Source organism: Hypanus sabinus, chromosome 20, assembly GCF_030144855.1.
Source record: "Hypanus sabinus isolate sHypSab1 chromosome 20, sHypSab1.hap1, whole genome shotgun sequence".
Taxonomy (NCBI): domain Eukaryota; kingdom Metazoa; phylum Chordata; class Chondrichthyes; order Myliobatiformes; family Dasyatidae; genus Hypanus; species Hypanus sabinus.
The window spans coordinates 19,376,849-19,398,563 of record NC_082725.1 but is presented as its reverse complement, the minus strand read 5'-3'; the positions used below and the strand labels follow the sequence as shown (position 1 = coordinate 19,398,563).

Sequence of the window (21,715 nt, the reverse complement as noted above, 5' to 3'; positions counted from 1 at the left end):
AATGATAAGGGACATTGATCATGTGTATAGCCAGAGGCTTTTCCCCAGGGCTGAAATGGCTAACATGAGGGGGCATAGTTTTTAAGGTGCTTGGAAATAGGTATTGAGGGGATGTCAAGGGTAAGTTTTTCACACAGTGAGTGGTGGGTGTGTGGAATGCACTGCCGGTGGCAGTGGTGGAAGCGGATACAACAGGGTCTTTTAAGAGCCTCTCAGATAGGTAAGTGGAGCTTAGAAAAATAGAGGGCTATGTGCTAGGGATATTCTAGGCAGTCTCTAGAGTAGGTTACATGGTCAGCACAACATCGTGGGCCGAAGGGCCTGTAACGTGCTGTAAATTTCTATGTTCTATGCACCCTGGGAAAACAGTAGATCCTTCTTAGAAAGTATCTTTAACGAGATCAGCTTGCAGGCAAAGGAGATGAGTGGTGAGCAGCTTTACTGAGAATGTGTTAAGGAAGTAGGAGTTGGGTCTCATGGACAAACAGTTATGAGAGAGCACAATTTTAATCTATTCAGTATCAGCTTTGTTGGCAACTATTGCTAAGAAGGTGGCAATTGGCTGGCTTTTCTTAAATCTCTGTAGCCCGTATGGCGTTGCAGGATTTAGACATGCCAACGTTAAAGGAGCAGAAACACATCCAATAGTGAAGCCCAATGTGAGCTTGAGCAACTTTCATCTTCCGTCTTGAACACTGCAGACTCCCAGACTCATCATCAAAATCTATAATGCCTGCGAACTTATCGTCTCTCCCTGCGTCAGTACTGGCAATTCTTGCTATACGTCATTCATCTGTTCTACTACACAAACATGAGAAAAGCTGCACATGCTGGAAATCAGGATGAAGGGTCTCAGCCTGAAAGGTCGACTGTTTACTCTTTTCCATAGATGTTGTGTGACCTGCTGGGTTCCTCCAGCATGTTGTGCTTGTTGCACCTAGGTCAGCTGCTCTACTAGGTCAGTTTTTATCTTTTCATTGATGTATCCTGACCTAGCTGGCCCTGTATTTCACACCTTTTCAAAAGCCTCTGTATTCTGACTCTCTAACAGTCTCCATGTTCTCCTCTCTCTCCCCCACATCCCTGCACTTAATCTTTTGCTCTCTTGTGCCCCCCCATCCTCATTCTTTTCTTCTAATTTTCCCTTTAATCTATCAAACATGATGCGAGGCAATGTTGCAGCTCCATAAAACACTGCTTAGACCATACTTGTGTTCTAGTTGCCTCTTTATAGGATCAATGTAGAAGCTTTAGATAGCGTTTTACCAAGATTTACCAGGATGCAGGCTGGATTACAGAGCATGTGTTATGAGGATATGCTGAGCAAACTAATGTTTCTCTCTTGCAACAAAGAAGGATGAGAGGTGACTAATGGAACTGATGGAGGTATTCAAGGCAAGAGGCATAGATAGCTAACCGGGGGTAACAATTTTAAGGTGATTTGAAGGAAAGTATAAGGGGGATTGCAGAGTTAACTTTTTTAGTGTTTTGTTTATGTACAAGGCACTTAGTTACATTGAACTGGTAAACTTAATCAGATCAAACAAACAATCACAGCAACTGGCCTTTTCACAGACTACAGAAATTGTGGTTGGGGAAGAGGATTTATTTTCACTTAAACTATGACTTTGCTTAATAAGTAAGAAAATGACCCATGTATTAACAGTAAACACATGCAATTTTAGTAATATTACTTCTTGAAATTTCCTTGATCACCATTTAAATACTTCACCATTAAAAAAATACTTAGTATTTTATTTTTACTCAATATGAAGTTCACTTTTTTTTACAAAACAATTGAAGATGTTTAGAACATAAAAGGTTTGGTGATTAACATTGTAAAATAGTACATCCAAAATGCTTTGATTACAAAAACCAACAGCTTTAGTCTTATATAAAAACAGACAATACTCAGCAAAAGGTTAACTTTGCTTCTCTCTCCGTGGACACTCCCTGATCTGCTGAATTTATCCAGCCTTTTTCTCATTTTAATTTCAGATTTTCCACATCTGTGATCACTTTAAAACTTCTGTCCACTCTTTTGTGCAGCAGATTGTTGCCTTCTCTTGCAAACACATGAGATTCTGCAGAGGTTGGAAATCTAGCAAAATTCCAGAGGAACGAGACAAGACAGGAAGCATCTATAGAGGGGGATAAACAGTCAACATTAACTGTTTATTTCCCCTCCATAGATGCTGCCTGACTTGGAGAGTTCCTCTAGCATTTTGTGAGTATAGCTCTGTGTTCTATCACAGGGCCTTTATTCTAGCCTGGAGGAGTGAATGATAAACATCATTATTAACAGAGTTTTGTCATGGAGATGAAGCAACTCACTGCCTTGTCGATCATAGCCTTAACTGAAGATTTCCAGACAGGAGAAAGCAGCTGACAGCAGCAAAATACAAGCCATCAAATCGACCTTCTTGGTAAATTGAGGGCCCGGCTCTCAATACACTTGCTATTATAAAGTGACAATTTAAGTCATACCCATGGCATGGCTTCTCTAGTAACTTTAATCTTCCACTAAAAAGTTGATGAGAGTGGCCCTGGGAGACAGGATGGCTTTCTTGATGGGGCGCCCCTGCAGCTGCCGGATCCCCAGTTCACTCTGTAGGATCAACCTCTGCACCCATTCTGCATTCTTGACCACCTCCTGGGGCACGTCTACCGAGCCGCAGACCTTGTTGTTGATCTGTTGGGGAGAAATGGCACATAGCTGAACATAGCATTAGATCAGTCACAGACATAGTTACTCTGTACTGCCACTCTGATATCTGGAGCAGACAAATATCAAAGTTGTATTATGCATGCATACTTTGATAATAAAATGAACATTTGACCTTTGTAATACCAGCAAATGTGGATTAGATGCTAAATTCATTTTCAATATTACACCAACACCACCCCCCTCCCGAAGTCAAATTCCTCCAGAACACCTCAAAGTAACTTCTAAGATTCTCACTGTAGGGCCTCACCCATTCATGGTTTTCTTCCCAATATGCAAAGATGAAAGACATTTAATGTACAGAAGAAAAACATTTATAAAGACAAGAGATTCTGTAGACACTGGAAATCTTGAGAAAACCATACAAAGCGCTGAAGAAACTCAGCAAGTCAGGAAACATCTATGGAGGGGAATAGACAGTCGATGTTTCAGGACTGAAAAGGAAGGGGGTAGGAGTTACAATAGGAAGGTGGGGGAGGGGAAGAAGTATAAGCTGGCAGGCGATTGGTGACACCAGATGAGGGGAAAGGTGGATGGGAAGGGGGGGGTGGGGAATGAAGTAAGAAGCTGGCAGGAGGTGAAGGGCTGAAGGAGGAGGAATCTGATAGGCGAGGACAGTGCATCCTAGACGAAAGGGAAGGAGGAGGGGTACCTGAAGGAGCCAAAGGGCACATAAAGAGAAGAGACGAGAAAGTAACCAGTATGGGGAATGGAAAAAAAGAGAGAGAATGGGAACGGGGTGAGAAATAACTGGAAGTTAAAGAAATTGATGTTTATGCCATTAGGCTGGAGGCTACCCAGACAGAATATGAGGTGTTGCTCCTCCAACCTGAGTGTGGCCGCATCACGGCAGTACAGACCATGGAGAGAAATCTGAAACCATTCAGCTGCCAGGAAAAGCTATCTAGCCTAAATCTGACTTCTCAGTGCTTTGTCTGTAGCCCTGGCTTTGTAAAATGGGTGACTGTCAATTTCCGATACTCTTTCACACTGTGGATTCTGGACCCTACCACCTTTTCTTCATTCCCCTCTGATCCAATGAATAAAAAGCAGGACCCCAAGCTATTGATAGTGAAAGAAAAAAGACCTTCCCATTTCTATTTTGAAAAAATCTACCCATAGTCTGTCCTCTTACAAATCTCCTGCTTAGATTAAGTGCAAGCATTCCAAAGCTTGACTTACCATTGCAAAGAGAATATGGTGACAGCACCACAGTTACTGCTGGGCCCTCTGAAACCCTGCTAGCGTGTTTCCTGTCATTGCATCTCAATCATCTACGATTAAACCCAGATGCAGATTCGGAGCTTCAATGACATATAGTTCTCCACGACGTTAATACCTTGCAGTTTTAACAGAAGTATGGATCCAGCAATTCACAGACAAACAGCACAGATACGCTGTCCATATTCGGTTCTCTTTTCACCTCCACCTCTGCCGTTTTTCTCCCTATTATTATGTTATTTCTATACTAGGAACTGTTCCAAACTCTGGCATTGTGCCAATGTTCATCTGTGAAATTGGGCAATGACAGACGGATGACTCAGTGCTGGGGAATCTCAGCCAAATCTGGTCCTACCCTTGTTCAATCTAATTTGTGTCTGCAGTTCATCACAGGATTGGTGGGAAGTGTGAAGAGATCAGGTGAGTCAGTGCAAGGAGGAAAAACAGGATGCAAACATTTCCCTAATCGAGCAGATTCAGGCAAACTGCTGCCTACAAACAGGAGCCATTAACCACTGCACTAAATTACAGCTGTATTGGCCATGATCAGCAAAGCAGAGCTGGTCAGCAATTAAACCAGGTTCGGAGCTAACTTCAGAAAAAAATGTAGCATTGCCAGTACAAAGGTAATGAACAATGAAAGATAAGACAAGATCTTGCACTGAGAACCTCATCTTTCCAAGGTCAGTGTGGTAAAAATTGTTTGTTGCATGCAGAACTCTGGGCATTTGGTTAGTATCCTATATCTAGAGCAGTGCTAATCTGTACTTAACTCACTCAAATGGGAGAATAGAAAAAATACCCTGGTCAGACCACAGGAGTGTTGTGTGCAGTTCTGATCACCAGATAATAGAAGTATGTGGTTGCCATGGAGAGAGAAGAGAAAATTCAACAGGAAGTTAGTGTTGCCTGGTTTGAAGGTCTTTAATTATGGCGAGAGACTGGATGGCTGCGTTTCTATTCTCTAGAGCGAACGAGATTTAGAGGTGACCTGATAGAGGTGTATAAAATTCTAGGAGGCATAGATAGGGGGATAGTCAGAATCTTTTTTTCCATAGTTTGCTTGCTTGTTATATGCCGAAGGCGATCATGGTCTTTCCATGACCTTGATTGTTCTTGGCAAATTTTTCCACAGAAGTGCTTTGCCATTGTCTTCTTCTGGGCAGTGTCTTCACAAAATGAGTGACCTGTCATTATCAATACTCTTCAGAGATTGTCTGCCTGGTGTCAGCAGTTGCATAACCAGGACTTGTGATCTGCACCAACTACTCATACGACTATCCACCACCTGCTCCCATGGCTTGACATGATCCAGATCGGAGGGCTAAGCAGGTGCTACACTTTGGGCAAGGGTGACCCTCAGGCTAGCAGAGGGAAGGAGTGCTTTACACTTCCTTTGGTAGAGGAACCACTACCTTTCCCTCAGTAGACTTATCAAAAAGAAAATGCCCTAGGTTTAAGGTGAGAGGAAGAGTTTTAATAGAGATCTGAGGGAAAGCTTTTTTTTTTATTTACACATGAGTCATTGATATCTCAAACTTGCTGCCATGTGCCTTTGAATCAGATACAATCACCAGATTTAAGGGACATTTAGACCGGCTAATGAATATGCAATAGGAAAAAGGACATGGACCTATCACAGGAAAGTGAGATTGGTGGAGGTAGCTAAAGGTCCATATGGTTGTGGTAGACTAAAGAGCCCACTTCTGTCTGTACAATTTGATGGCTTTCTGAAGGTGTGCAGGGATTGCAAAGAGTTTATTACACTCTGCAGGACTGAATGCAAGAATGAGACACAGATGTCACTGACACATTCTCGTGTCTCAACATAGCAGAGTCACAGCTAAGCTGAGAAATGTTAGGTGTGATAAAAATGGACAGCATTTTTTTTTACTTACAATAGTCTTGAGGGATTTCAATAAAACAGAAATCCTCTGACAAGTTGAGACACGTGTAGAGAATAATCACAGAGAATTCAACTGGATTTAGAATTTCCAGTTGAACTCTTGAGAGGGACAGAGACACAAGGCAATGAATGTTTTTAAATAGGAGATGAATTCAACATGAAAGTAGTTTTATTGAAATGCCCTGTGATGATGCAGAAAAAAAATTTGTTAAACATAAAGTCAGATGCACATTTTTCATACCAAATTGAAAATGTCCATGTAACTTCATTATGGGATTATGCTATTGCACCAACATGCAGAGTAAAAAATCCTACAGAAATAAAAACACCCATTTGTTTTTAAGATGGCATCAAGATGGAGGTCTATCATAAAGAAGAGGTTGAGTAGACTGGGCTCTTCTTCTTTTGAAGAATGAGAACCAACCTCATTAAAATAGATGCCTGCAGGAGTTTCCCCAGAGCTGAAGAGTCCAGGACCAAGGTTCAGTTTCCAAATAAGTAAAGGCCACATAGAACTGAATCAAGGAGCAGTCTTCAATCACTCAGGGCATAGTGATTTTCTGCAATTCTTTACCTTGGTGTGCTGAAGATGCTTTTCTGGATTTTAGAGGAATTAAAGGATGTAAGGTTAAAGCAGTCGATCCTCAGCCTTGATCTTATTGAATGCTGAAGCAGGCTCTAGGGCCTAAAAAGGTCTAGTCCTGCTACGATTTCTAATGTTTCTTCAAAAATATATGGCTAGAAAGTCAGATTCTGCTGAAACAATGCCACTGCTTTAATGAGCATTGACAAGTGAGAAAAGAACATGGTGGGCAAGGTTTTTGGCATCACAACAAATTTCTTTTAAGAAGCAAACTGGACATGGCTTGTCAAGCCAAACTTGAGTTTCTAGAAAGTATTGGGACCTAGAAGCAAAAGAAAATAATATTTAAAAGTAATAGCAAGAATTCACTGATAGACCGGACGGAACCTATTGCCTGAGTGCTGCTTCTGCCCGGAACATTGGGGGGGCCCGCAGCGTCACGGCGGCAGTCCGGGAGCAGCGTTGGAATCTGCGGTAAGATGCTGAACTTTAAGTAACATGAGAGACTGTTTTGTGGAAAAGAGCACTGCTGTCACTGTGTTTGGGTTAGTGCTGGCTACGCCACGGGGATCATCGCGCACAGGCGCTTCTCGGAAACAGCGTGAAGCTTAAGAAGAGCTTCGGAACCTTTGGGAGGGTTCACCCGGTTTGAAAACATAACAGTCAGAGACCATAACGGTCCATTAGAGAAACGGAAACTGTGCAGGTAGAAATTCATCTACAAAGTCCGAGAGGCAGCCAGTTTTTTCACCTTATGCCTTATGACTAAACTAATGACTGACTTATGACTAACCTTATGACTTATGACTAATGACTGATGGAACCAACGGAACTATCAAACTGCCGCACTTGTGAAAAATAAAAGGAGAAAAAAAAGGAAAAGTTGTTTGGTCATTGAGTGGAATCTGGTTAAAAAACCTTCGGGTAGGCGCGTTCAATCTCTTTCAAGTGGGGAAGCTGCACATGTTCAAAGAAGAACAAGAACTCCAACTTGACATGGCTAATCTCTCACAAACAGCAAGAGATAATGACCAGATGGTCTCTTTTTGGTGATGTCTAAGAGACAAATATTTGTTCCATTATAAGAGATTACTCCACTGATTTACATTCAATAAAGAGGCCTGGTTTAAAATCTTATTGGAAATACACAATTTTTAACAGTGTGATACTACTTCAAAACTGCAACAGAACTTCTTCCTAAATCTTGTGTCGAAATCTCTATGAAGGCATCTTGATAAAAGTATCATTTTGATACTGATGAAGATATTGCTATTTACTGATTAACCCAACTAGTGTTTCAGGTCCTTGAGGCTCTGACAAATGTAATTATTACAACAAAGTGACCAATTGTACATGATTATTGATATGGTATCTGATCCCCATAAAATGAGTAAAATAAGGAAAAAAGTCCCATCTACTAAGATGCAGATACTACTCTGACCAAGGACAGGGGACTGTCAACCATTACAAGCCAGAGCCACAGCATCAATATCACATTCCCTTCTTCTTCTGCGAGGAAACTTTACACTTGGTAAAGAGTGATCTCTCTTCCCAGATGAGACAAGCATAATTCAAACCTTGGATGGCAAAAGGTTAGACCACAAGATATAGGAGATGAATTAGGCCATTTGGTCCATTGAGCCTGCTCCATCATTTCATCATGGCTGATCCATTTCCCTCTCAACCCCATTCTCCTGTCTTCTCCCCGTAATCTTTCACGCCCTGACTAATCAACAACCTATCAAACTCCACCTTAAATGCACCTAGTGTTCTGGCTTCCATAGTCGCCTGTAGCAGCAAATTCCAGATTCACCGCACTGACTCAAGAAATTCCTCATCTCTGAGAATTAAATATGTTGAGAATTAAGTAGCAAATGAGAGCATAAAAAAATCCATCTACTGTCCCTTGGAATCAGGAAATCATGACCTGCTCACTGAAAGACCTATGTCTCCATGTTTCCCTGTCTTCACAGAAGTATCTCCATCAGGGAGATGGATAGATATGGAACCGGACCATAGATCAGCCATGGTACAAACAGGAAGAAATTGGGACTGAATGGATTTTTCCTGTTACTTCAAGCCAAAAAAGTCATATTTTACAGCTTCCAATGCATCACCCACCTTGGAGACACAAGGAGGTGGTTTCCTTGGGAACAAAATAAATTGGAATATATCAGAGAGACTTAAAAATAAACAGAAACAAGTTCAGTGGTGCAAAAAAAACAACAGAGGTCTGGTGTCGTAGATAAGGGATATACATGAGTATACCATGTGGAAGGATTGTTTCACGCTTCTGCTCTTACCCTGACTATCATCTGCACAGTGTCTGGCTTCTGCAGATACTTTGGATCCAGGCTTGGCCATTGTTGAAAAAGCACATCTGTGTCCCATTGGTAATGAGTGACAAGTTTATTTTGAATACTGGAAAGACCTGCAACACAAAGAAAATCATTCATTTGTGCATCAGCAGAACAACTAAACAGTAGTTTCCCAGAAGGATTGCTGGTGGTGATGGTGGCAGTAGCAACACCTTGAAGGAAATACTGTTTATTCCGCACAAAACTGGATTTTCAAACTATGCGACAACAGAGTATCATGGTACTGGTCCCTTCAACAGCGTTTATTAAAAGCCAGTCACGCATACTATGAATGATGTGACTTATAATTAACATGAATTATAATCTTAATAAAGAAAGAAAGAACTTGTTTTCCTGTATCATCTTTCATCATCCTTTGCAGCCATGAAATACTTTTTAAAGTGTGATCATTGATGTAGATGTAGGAAAACTGGCAGAAAATTTGCAAAATACACATTTCCAAAGAAGGTTTTAATTAGCAATGGTAAATGGTTATATATTCATCAAAGAGATTATTATAATTAATAGACTAAACTAACTTGGTATCCAATCCAAATTTGGATATGTTGCTTAGATAAACATGTCACATACTACATTTTAGGATTCAAGGTGATAATTTTAAATGCTGACCTGTGAAAGCATTTAAGTAATTGCACTACACCCTTTCACTCCACACTCACGAAATCATGTTCCACTCCACCTCATTTGTTGATTTCTTTGACCATTTTTGTCTTGTATCTTTAATTTTTCTTTTTCCACTCCAGAACTTCTCGGGTCTACTAATGAATGCTGCTTGCAAACCTGGTGTCTAGAGAAGAATCAGGAGGCAACGAATGGCGCTTTGCTGGAGGAGACACCCATTACTATAATTGTTAATGGGTAGGTTCTTGCCAAGTATAACATTAGTTAACCATTCGGCCAATTTTAACAACCAGATTTGATCTGAACTGTGGCATGCAGGGGATACTATCAGACTTACTGTGCAGACTCAACTATAAACTTTGGAAAATATTGCAAACCAGTGCAATTATAACAAACTTCTGGACAGAGCAAGTTAGCATGCTTGCCACAGTGCAAATACATCATGTTACTATGCGGTCTCTTAAAGCAAATATTACCAGAGGTTTGGGGGAGGCAATGATATGTACCCTAGCGGAAGGAAAAAGTGGTGTGTGAAGTGAAGTGAGATTCAATAGGCAGGCTTACTGGATGGAATTGGTTCGCTCCTACTGGTAAGAATTAAATTCCTGAACCCAGGTAGATTTACTGCATCTCGTAATATTGCCTAAACTCAAAAATGTTTTTGAGCAATATTCTTTGCTGCAGGACAACTTGATTATATAAGGAATAGAAGGGTATGAGATAATCCAAAGGAACGGGCCACGTAAGCACGTCTTCACTGAATAATCAGTAACTTGTTGCAAATAGAAGAACTGATAAACTGAAAGTCTTGTGGTGATCCAACTTGTTGTGAAAGACGGTTTTGTAGAATTATATAACATTTTCAGTTTTGAAGTTAGTCACTGTGGAAAGGTAGAAGCTCATGATACTCAAGCACCTCTGCAATATAATTACTTGGAGCAACATGAGACTGCAGACGCTGGAACCTAGTGCAAAAAAGCAGGATAAATTTAGCATTTGTGCGGGGAGATGGACAGTTGATGTTTCAGGTTGAGGCTCTATATCTATATTAATAGAGGAAAAACTGAATAGGTTAGGACTCTATTCAGTTTTGAAGTTAGTCACTGTGGGAAGGTAGAAGTTCATGAACACTTAGGCCACGCCCTTGGCACGTTAGATAACAACCAGTCGTGAAACCCCGAGAGTGGGTCCCATTTCCGCAAGTAGATAAGTAGATGATCAGCCATGATCTCAGAATGGCGGTGCAGGCTCGAAGGGCCGAATGGTCTACTTCTGCACCTATTGTCTATTATTCTTTGTAATGTTGAAGACTGAGAGGAAATTTGATAGAGGTATATAAAATTATCAGGGGTACAGATAGGGTAAATGCAAGCAGACTTTTTCCAATGAGGTTGAATGGACTATAACCACAGGTCATGGGTAAAGAGTGAAAGGTAAAAACTTTAAGGGGAACATGAGAGAAAACTTCTTCACTCAGAGGGTGGTGAGAGTGTGCAACGAGCTGCCAGCACAAGTGGTGCAGGCAAGCTCGATTTCAACATCTGAGTGAAGTTATGATGGATACATGGATGGTGGGGGTATGGAAGGCCATGGTCCCAATGCAGGTCAAAGGGAGTAGGCAGTATAAATGGTTCAGCATGGGCAAGATGGGCTGAAAGACCTGTTTCTGAGTTGTACTTTTCTATGACTCTAACCAAGGGAAGGAGTGAAGCAAGAATTATCAAACAATAGGTGGATCCAAGTGAGAAGGGATAACAGACAGATGGAAAAGGAAGGAATGGAATGGTGACAGAGCATGGGAGGTGATAGATGGAGGCAACAAAGGGCTGCAGGTGACAGGAGCTGATATGAAATAAAGGCAGGTCATGGAACCAAATAGGGAGGTGGACTGGATAGACAGGAACAGCAGGGGAGAGGAACCCAGTCAGCAAACAGGCAGATGAAGTGGGTGGGAGGAGGGGAAAGAAGCATGGCGTTGGTGGGATGGATGTAAGACATAAGAGATAGAAGCTAAATTAGGCCACTCAGACCATCGAGTCTGCTCCGCTATTCCATCGTGGCTGATCTATTATCTCTCTCAACCCCATTCTCTTTCTCCCCATAACCTTTGAGGACCTCACTAATCAAGAATCTATCAACCACCACTTTAGCAGGTCACGGAAGGCAGAGCTTAGTGAGGATGGCGCTAAACAGTGATTCCTTTGCTTGCATCTTCGGAACAGCTTCATTTCTATCTTTAATATCTTTATTTTTCCCTTTCAGGGTTCTTTCGAAGACCCTGACCTGGAGTTACAAGGTGACATTGGTTCTTTGCGGAAATGGGACCCGCTCTCGGGGTTTCACGACTGGCTGTTATCTAACGTGCTAAGGGCGCGGCCTAAGTGTTCAGCTCGCCTCTAGAGGCCTAGGACCTCGGGGCTCTGGAGACGGGCGGATCGAAGGTCGATGTCCTGGGCCCAGAAGATCTTTGGCTGTGCGCACAGAGACCTGAGATCTTTGGGCACAGAGCTCAGAAAAAGCGACACAACTGACTTTTAATATCATAAACCAGCGAGTTGTTTGTTATGCCTCCCCTTTTGCTGTGAAACGGAGACATCTCTTTCTGCCTTATTAGAGGGAGAGAGAGAGAGCCTATGGCATGTCGAATGCCGGGTGAACGCGTAGTCTTTGGAGTACTGCAAGTCTGTCTTTGCTGTAGCTTTTGCTGCACACTTGAGAGCTCGGTGGTGGGTGACGATGCTTCTTTTTTGCCAGTGGTGGGGAGGCAGGGATCACTGCTTGCTGCTACATATGCACAGAACGGAGGGGAGCTGGTGGGGGGGGGGGGTGTGGACTTTGGGGTTCTAACATTTAACTGTCGTTCATTCTTTGGGGGCACTCCTCTGTGTTTTGTGGCTGGTTGCAAAGAAAAAGCATTTCAGGATGCCTATTGTATACATTTCTTGGACATTAAATGTACCTTTGAAACATTTGAAAATATACCCAATTCAAAGGTGTAGTGTCGATGTAAAACAAGTATATAATTATGTGTCATATATTGCCACTAGAGCTTCAGAGCATCTACCAATGAGAACATTAATCAGGAAATCTGGCGTAGAGATCAGTACGATTTTCCCTTTATTAAGTTGAAATCTTGTAATGGCATTGAAACTTCCATGCCAGCAATGTTCACTAGGCAATCACCCTGTCAATCCAATCTTTTATTCTATCAAAACATGACTGTGACCAACAAATGATTAGAAACACATTGAACATATTTCATCAGATAGGCAGTTGGCAGATGCAAGGGAAAACAGAACAAGTTGAGGAAACTTCATTTTTAAAACCCTGCACAGTCTTCAAGCTGTATGGTTTCCATTTTCTTTATTACATAAATACATCCAAGCCATTAAATGAAAATCAGCTGTGGCTTAACATTAGCACTCCTTCCAATGAGTCAGAAGCTTGTGCATTCAAATCCCAGTCCAGAGTAGTGCAAGCATAAATCTAGATAGACACTCCAGTTCAACAGTGAGGAGGCGCGACAATGTTGAATGGGCTGTTTCTCAACTGAGTGGCCCACCTACTCTTTCAAGAATGCATGACACAATTCTAAGAAGAAACAAAGATCTCTCATGTTCTGTTCAATTCTTCACTCCCAATTGGTGTTCCTTAAGCAGATGATCTGTCCATTACCATCAGCTATTTGTGTGAGCCTACTGTGGACAATTTGGCTGCTGCATACCCTATGATAGCAAGTACATTTCCAAGTGGTGGACTCACTTCTGGCACTCTGCAGCTCATGCTCTATGCATTATTTTACTTTTTTTATTATTTGCACAATTTGTCCTCTATTGCATTTTGGATATTTATCAATCTTTGTTGTGTGTAGCTTTTCGTGGATTCTATTGCATTTCTTTGTTTTGTGGCTGCCTGTAAGAAGATGAATCTCAAGGTGTATACAGTATACATACTTCGATAATAAATTAACTTTTGGTTTGAACATGATTGGAACCTCTGTACTTACCCTAACACCCTGTTCTAACTTCCATTTTCTGAATCCAAAGACCTACCTAGTACTGAGCAACAAGTGCAGAAGTTCATCTGAATTCTGCCAATGAATTCAGCAATCAAATGTCCTCACTGGCAGCATTTACAGACCAAACAGAAAAGATGCCAGACACTCTCCACATGGTTAAACGGTGTCATAAAAATACTCAAAGTCATTCAGGAGCTTCCTCACCAAGCCCCATTGCTCAATTACATGCAATTAAGTATTGTAGGAAACTTGTACACTTAAACACTAAGGTCAGCATGGGCATTAGGGCAACCGAATAACTTGCAGCAGAATTAAGAAAACTGAAATTAATAGAAAGATCTAAACTTTCTCTTGCCCCAAATTGTCCAAGACTGAAGTGGGGTCATGCTACTGTATTGAGACCCATAATTGTTGTGGGTAGATCATGTAAAACATTCGGTCTGGCCACTACTTAATAACTGCCCAATCAGAGTCAGGATCTAAGTCCAGGCCAACTCTCAAGCTGTGTATTGCAAGACTTTAATCGATAAAAATGAGAAAAGGAGCTATACTTCAAACTGTACATAGCTGACAGTAGATCATTCTGAATGAGATTTAAAAGGCAGATAGAAATCTATTTTTGTTTTGTCATTCAATATGCTGAAAATAGATCAGAAGGTCTGCCTCCCCTAAATATAAGTTTTCTGAAAATCAGCCATTTAAAAACAGATTGACCAAGCAGATTTTTAACCAAACATTAATGTATCAGAAGAAATGACTGATCAACAGAAACTGGACAGTATTATAACATGTGGCCAAAGTCTTAATACCTTCAGTTACCACAGGCACAAAATATTACTTCACAATTGCACAGCTACATTCTTGTGTTCGATTTTTGTACTTAGCTTTGGCTTTCATAAATTAACAAACTTAACTTCAGGAGAGTCATTGTTAAGTACTTTGTGAATGAAAGGTGAAAACTTGTGCTTTTTAATTTGTTAAATAATTTCCAAAGAATTAAAGCACAATTAATGGTCAGTAAATTATTTGTATAACAACAGAATAGACTATAGAAATACCATGAAGTAGCAAAGCTGATTCAAACATGGAAGAGATTGGGTTAAAAAAGTTGTCTATCAATAAAGTATTCCAAACAATAAAAACAAGGCCTTGGTTTTTCTAGCAGTTTATCCATATTAAGTGTGAATTTCAAATTTTGGAACTCCTGTGTGAAATTAGGGGGCCCTGATCATGCTAGTCAAGCACCGATGGTTATTTGCTGGATGGACTCTGCTGTTGGACTCCACAACAACACTGGGGAATATTTTCTCAGATACCACACTCATTGTTAAGATCTGGAGCAGAATGTGTGAGCCTAATCATTTGAAAGTCACATGTACAGCTTCAAGGCAGAAAGGGAACTTGCATTCTCTTCCTTAACTATTTTGTTTGCTTGAAAAAGTATTTTTTAATAAATTGTATTTTGACTTTTTAAAAATAATTATATTTTAAACATTACATCAATTTTAGAATCATTACAGTTTCTTGAATATCAAGAGAATTTCAGATGCTTTGAAAACCTTTGACAGCTCTGACAAAGATGGGAGGCATGACCTTTCTATCTGTCAACTTTTGCATTCGGGCTTTATTTTGGTCCTTGCATATGACCAATTACACTTACTGAGGTCTATGAGTCATACAGGATATTGTCTTCAGCTCTGCTGCTGTCTGAGTCAGCAAAATCCACACAGATCTCGACCTGATATGTATGGACCATTAAGAAATGTGAACAGCGGGCTCCAGTCTGGGTCACATCTCTTAAGGCCATTTGTCTACGGAAAATAAGTAACGTTAATGAAAGTGGAATAAGTAAGGTCTTTGGCTGTCACACCTCAGTGATGTTGCCTTCAGATTTTCCACTTTTGCTAATTTAATTTCGGAAAAAAATGACCCAACCGTGTCGAAGGTTGGAGCTCGTGATAAGGCTGCTTTCTCACTGTATGTGGTCTTCAAAAATATTAAGAGAAGGAAATGCAATAGAAAAATAAAGTAGTTGGCAGTGAAATTAACTTGAAGTACATACTTTAATCTGTTATGAATGTACCACAGCTCTGAGGGGCTGAAGGGTGCGGGGTAGCCCCCTCCTTTGTGAGAATCGCAAGATCACTATTGAGTCAGGCCAGGAGACCCAGGAAATGAGAGAAAGACGTGCAGAATTCACAAAGATTGGAAATGAAGAGTAGTAAAGTGAAAGAGGGTAAGGGAGAGGAGGTAGACCTGCCTTTAGCGAGGAGAAAAGTTCTAGAGGCAGAAGATAAAGATGAGAAACAGATAGAGCTGTTAAAAGGTCCAGGGTTGGACATGGATGATCTGTCTGGTTTTGATCAGACAAAGTTGCCCAGAGAGTAGCTGGGAGAATCAGGGGAATTTAGAATTTGGACCGGGTAGAGGTATTGAAAACTTGGAAGAGGCAAATGTCCCGTTGGAATGTGTCCAAGATGTGGATGCACGTGGTACTGAACCTAGTAATGGAACTCAGAAAAAGTCTGAGGTATTTGATTCAGTTTGCAAGGAAGGCAGTCCTTGTGGGTCAGACAGACTTGGTTCAGCGAAGAAAGGGTTAACCTTGGTAATAGTGGGAAGTGATAGTTCCCAAGTGTTTGTGCTCGAAGGTGTGTTAAAAGTTAATGCAGAGATCAAAAGTGAGGAGATGAATATTATTATTGAAGGAAACGGGAAATATGTAGTTCCCAAATCGAATGAAGAAAATTTAAAGCCTGCGGATCGCTTACAGATTGAGTCGGAAGATGACGGGGCCCCCCGTACTATTGTTATTCCAGAGTGTGGTGTGAAAAGGCAGAATTTGAAATGCTGCTTGAACAAAGAGTTCAAACTGAAAGCTAATAGCCTGAAGGGTCCCGAAGAGAAAGCTAGCAACTTGCGTAAAATTAAAGAATTGGGTGGAATTCAGAAGATGGTCTAAGTTTGGGACACAGTGTTGATAAAATAACTCCTATGAAAGAAGCGGGCGATAGCCTATTTCACCAGGGTACCCAAGCTCGCCACATGGGAATGTGGCGAGGATTAATGGGGACGCCATTTTTAAATAGCAAAAGCCGGCTTTACGGGATTTCGACAAAGCATGTGAATAATAAAGACAGCCCCATGGAAGCCTGCCTGTTAAGTTTGAAAGCAACAGAAAGATTAGTATTTGCATGAACTTTTGTAGAATACACGTAAGCTAAGATCACAACTCTCTAGTTCTTGTTTGCTGAAGGAAAGAAATAAAAAAAAATAGATGGTTATTAAATTGAAGTCTGACGCTACAAGACTTTAGTAAGGTACAAGATGTTAAGATATTAAAGGAAGTGATAATGTGCTCGCGGACTGTTTATCTAGATGCTGAATTGAATGTATAACTGTATTACTCTGTAGTGAAAAGAAAAACTTTTGTATTGTGTTAGGTTCTAAAATCCTGTAAGACTCTGTACTACTTTGTTTTCACCGCTGGTGAAAACGCTTTGAAGAAAGGGGGTGTTATGAATGTACCACAGCTCTGAGGGGCCAAAGGGTGCGGGGTAGCCCCCTCCTTTGTGAGAATCGCAAGATCACTATGGAGTCAGTCCAGGAGACCCAGGAAATGAGAGAAAGACGTGCAGAATTCACAAAGATTGGAATGTGACCTGGCCTCCGAAAGATGGACCCATTGATACCGGCTATTGTCTCTTGGAGCCGGACTTGTGTATTGCATCCTGTACAATGCATCGAAGCCCCAGGAAATGAACCGAGGGGGAGGTTGGTGGAGAGATTGCATCATCTCAACCTGATTGACATCTGAGACCCTGTGAGTCAGGATAAAAGAGGGTCTGTGGGAACAGCCCCTCAGACACACCAGAAGAAACGCTAACGATCCCGTAACAGCGGAAGCCGGTGGGGAGGCCATGTGCGTTCGGTTCCATTTGCCCCGGAACCGTGTCCTTTACCACAGAAGAACGGCTTTTAGCTAACAATGGGGAAACCAACTCCCAACGACTCTCGAAGGATTGACATCATAAAAGGACTGGGCAAGTTTTAACCCGTCTTTCTCTCAAACCAAAACGCTGCAGCTTGAACGAACTTACAGTGACTTTTATATTTCCATCGGACAATACATTATCCCCTAGACAACGATAGAGCTATTTCTTATTGATTACTATTATACCTGCGCTTTTAGATTTAGTATTGACGACGTATATTATCTGTATGTTTGCATTGATATTATTTTGTGTATTTTTATCAATAAATACTGTTAAAATAGTACCATCAGACTTCAACGGACCTCTCTATCTTTGCTGGTAAGTAACCCAGTTACGGGGTTCATAACAAATCCAAACAGCAAGGGTAAAATAAACCCTTCGAAACAGGATCTAATTACAATCAACTAGCAAACAGGATCAAAAAAAGATTTAAAAAAGCATTTTACAGCAGAACAGTCAGTGTACCAATTGCATGTGATTGCTGCTGCCTTCTCTAGAATTTAGCAAGCTTACTGACAATAACCTGCATGAAAAACACTGCAACTCTCTAATGAGGCCAGAGTTGTGTTATTAGGTACTGACGGTGTACAATGCTTGGTTTGGATGCATGTAACATTACTCCATTACACGTTTTAAGCACTTGAAATGATATTAGTTGAATGACAACTATCAGTCACAACTCTCTGCTCTTCTTTAAAAAAAAGTGCCACAGGATATTTTAAGTATATCCAAGAGCCAATGGGACCTTGATTTTATCTGAGAGGCAGCACTGCAATCTGTCCAAAGGACTGGTCTGAACCTCCAATTTTCTACTCAACTTGAGGCCACATGGAACACAGGAATGCTCACCAACAAGCCTCAGCTGACACCTAATGGCGGTTGTTGCGGAAGATAGGAACAACAATACTTGCTATTTAAAGGGAATTGCCAGCCTGTGATTTCACGAAACAAACTGTCGATTTGAGGCAAGCCAAACACTAAAAATAACCTTCAGTTAGGAAGGAAGATGTAAAGAAATATATATGTATCTACAGTTCCTGTAATTGTTTGCTAAGCAGCAGCTGGAAGTCATCTGGAGAAATAATAGCGCATGATTGATCAACCTTAAGATAACTTGACTCTATTATGAGAAGTTCAGTAAAACAAGAGAAAATGTCAAATATGTGAATGTACCTCAGGACAAACCACACATCGTCACACAGTTTCCCGAAATGAAAAATATTGGGTCCAAATTCTAGAACTCCTTACTCTGATGCAATATGGAAATGACTCTGTGCAGTGACTTCAAAGACAGCTTAGCACCATTCTCTCTGTTGGAAACAGAAAATAAATGCCAGCCTTACCAACAACAACTAAATCCAATGAAAAGAATTACCAATTAGCAAATAGGACTCCTGACTTCTAACAAGTGTTTTCGAGTTTAGTTTCGGCGATATACACACACACACACACACACACACACACACACACACACCCCTACCTAGGTAGCTAGGGGGGGGGTCTAAGACTTTTGCATAGTACTGTATATTATGTCTTCCCAGATACCAAATAATACTTAATACTACTGAGCTAATATAAAGTTAAGTATTCTTATTTCTGTTTACCTTCCTATTTTAATCAATATACAGTACTGTGCAAAAGTCCCAGGCACCTTAGCTATATATATGTGTCTCAGACTTTAACACAGTACTATACACTACAACACCTAAAGCAACAAGTCACAGTAAGGCAATCTCATTTTGATGTAGCATTCTTCATAATGAAAAGTAAGGCAGATATGGATTGGAAACACCTGGCAGCAATGAAACCTAATCCCTGCTGCTGCTGACAACATGAGAGCTGGATGCAAGGTCACACTTAAGAATATCAAAGTATCTATTCAAAACAATATTATCCTCCAATGACTTCTCACCATTCACATGCAACAGATCAGAAGTGTATTGGAATAATCTCTGCTTGCCCGGATGAGTGCAGCTCCAACAACACACAAAAGGATCATCACTATCTAGTATAAAGCAGCTCCCGTGATTGGGATCTTCTTCAGTATTATTGACCAGCAGCATTGCTGCCAGGATGGAACAATAACAAAATCTACAGCATCAGTGAAGTTCATCACACAAACTTGTGACTTTTGTCATGAAGGACAAAGGAAACAGCACAAAAGACTCTAACACCCTCAGATAACCTTTCCGGTTGCACACTGTCTGACCTGGTAACAATTAATGAATACTTTGCTCCAGTATTCACTACAGAAAAGGACCTGGGCAATTGTAGGGATGACTTACAGCAGACTAAAAGCTTGAGCATATAGACATTAAGAAAGAGGATGTGCTGGAACTTTTGGAAAGGATCAAATTGGATAAGTCACTGGGACCGGACGAGATACACCCTAGGCTACTGTGGGAGGCGAGGGAGGAGATTGCTGAGCCTCTGGTGATGATCTTTGCTCATCAATGGGGATGGGAGAGATTCCGGAGGACTGGTGGGTTGCAGATGTTGTTCCCTTATTCAAGAAAGGGAGTAGAGATAGCCCAGGAAATTACGGACAGGTGAGTCTTACTTCAGTGGTTGGTAAGTTGATGGAGAAGATCCTGAGAGGCAGGATTTATGAACATTTGGAGAAGCATAATATGATTAGGAATAGTCATCATGGCTTTGCCAAAGGCAGGTCATGCCTTGTGAGCCTGAATGAATTTTTTGAGGATGTGACTAAACACATTGATGAAGGACGAGCAGTAAATGTAGTGTATGTGGATTTCAGCCAGGCATTTGATGAGGTACCCCATGCAAGGCTTATTCAGAAAGTAAGAAGGCATAGGATCCAAGGGGACCTTGCCTTGTAGATCCAGAATTGACTTGCTCACAGAAGGCAAAGAGTGGTTATAGATGGGTCATATTCTGCATGGAGTTTGGTGACCAGTGGGGTGCCTCAGGGATCTGTTCTGTGACACTTTCTCTTTCTGATTTTTTATAAACGATCTAGATGAGGAAGCAGAGAGATGGGTTAATAAATTTGATGATGACACAAAGGTTGGGGATGTTGTGGATAGTGTGGAGGGCTGTCAGAGGTTAGAGTGGGACATCGATAGAATGCAAAACTGGGCTGAGAGGTGGCAGAAAAGTTCAACCCAAATAAATGTGAGGTGGTTCATTTTGGTAGGTCAAATATGATGGCAGAATATGGTATTAATGGCAAGTCTCTTTGCAGTGTGGAGGATCAGAGAGATCTTAGGGTCCAAATACATAGGACACTCAAAGCTGCTGCGCAGGTTGATGATGTGGTTACGAAGGCATACGGTACATTGGCCTTCATCAACTGTGGGAATGAGTTCAAGAGCCAAAAGGTAATGTTATAGCCATATAGGGCCCTGGTCTGACCCCATTTGGAGTACTCTGTTCTGGTCACCTCTCTACAAGGATGAGGAAACTATAGAAAGGATGCAGAGGAGATTTACAAGGATGTTGCTTGGATTGGGGTGCATGCCTTAGGAGAATAGGTTGAGTGAACTTGGCCTTTTCTCTTTGGAGCGGCAGAGGATGAGCGGTGACCTGATAGAGGTGTATAAGATGATGAGAGGTATTGATTGAGTGGATAATCAGAGGCTTTTTCCCAGGGCTGAAATGGCTAACACGAGAAGGCACAGTTTTAAGGTGCTTGGAAGTAGGTACAGAGGAGATGTCAGGGAAAATTTTTTTATGCAGAGAGTGATGAGTGCGGGGAATGGGCTGCCATTGATGCTAGTGGAGGCAGGTACAACAGGGTCTTTTAAGAGACCAGGATAGGTATGTGGAGCTTAGAAAAATAGAGCGCTATGCATAACCCTAGGTAATTTCAAAAGTAAGTACATGTTTGGCACAACATTGTCGGCTGAAGTGCCTGTATTGTGCTGTAGGTTTTCTATGTTTCTAATTGGGACGCATCAGGACCAGTACATTTTGGCCCAATTAAATGGATACCCCAGTTAGCCAAAGTTTCATAGAAATAGTTACAAATGTATAAAAAGACAAACTACAGTTTAACTGAGTCACAAATTATGCATTTATGTGAAATACAGAACAAATTGGAATGCAAAAAATATTACTACAGTATTATAAAACTGTAGTTCCTATTAGTTATCAATGGAGGAATTCATCCAGTGTATGTTACCGTGTTCTTTTGATTGACTTAAAATTAACAAAATTAACAGACACTAAGTGCAAATAATGAACTGCCTTTATACAATGCTTTCGATGATGCATTCTTCAAATCTTCATTTTCATTGTAACAT

General features: G+C 41.1%; 2 protein-coding genes across 5 annotated transcripts in view; one reads left to right on the top strand and one right to left on the bottom strand.

Moving 5' to 3' along the window:
* LOC132378346 (uncharacterized) overlaps positions 1 to 15,726 on the top strand; it is a 32,835-nt gene extending 17,109 nt beyond the window's left edge. For both annotated transcript variants that reach the window (XR_009506984.1, XM_059945182.1), the window contains exons 2-3: positions 9,557 to 9,671; positions 11,697 to 15,726. The gene's annotated coding sequence lies outside the window, so the exon portion shown is untranslated. The remainder of the gene's footprint in view (positions 1 to 9,556; positions 9,672 to 11,696) is intronic.
* lars2 (leucyl-tRNA synthetase 2, mitochondrial) overlaps positions 516 to 21,715 on the bottom strand; it is a 97,180-nt gene continuing 75,980 nt past the window's right edge. The window contains exons 20-21 of one of the 3 annotated variants that reach the window (XM_059945179.1): positions 8,739 to 8,866; positions 516 to 2,692 (exon numbers count right to left, since the gene is read on the bottom strand). In XM_059945179.1, coding sequence (XP_059801162.1) covers positions 2,513 to 2,692; positions 8,739 to 8,866 — 308 coding nt within the window. In that variant the 3' untranslated portion in view covers positions 516 to 2,512. Of the gene's footprint in view, positions 2,693 to 8,738; positions 8,867 to 18,624; positions 18,758 to 21,715 lie in introns of those variants that run through there. The other 2 variants (XM_059945178.1, XM_059945180.1) reach the window with 2 other exon arrangements.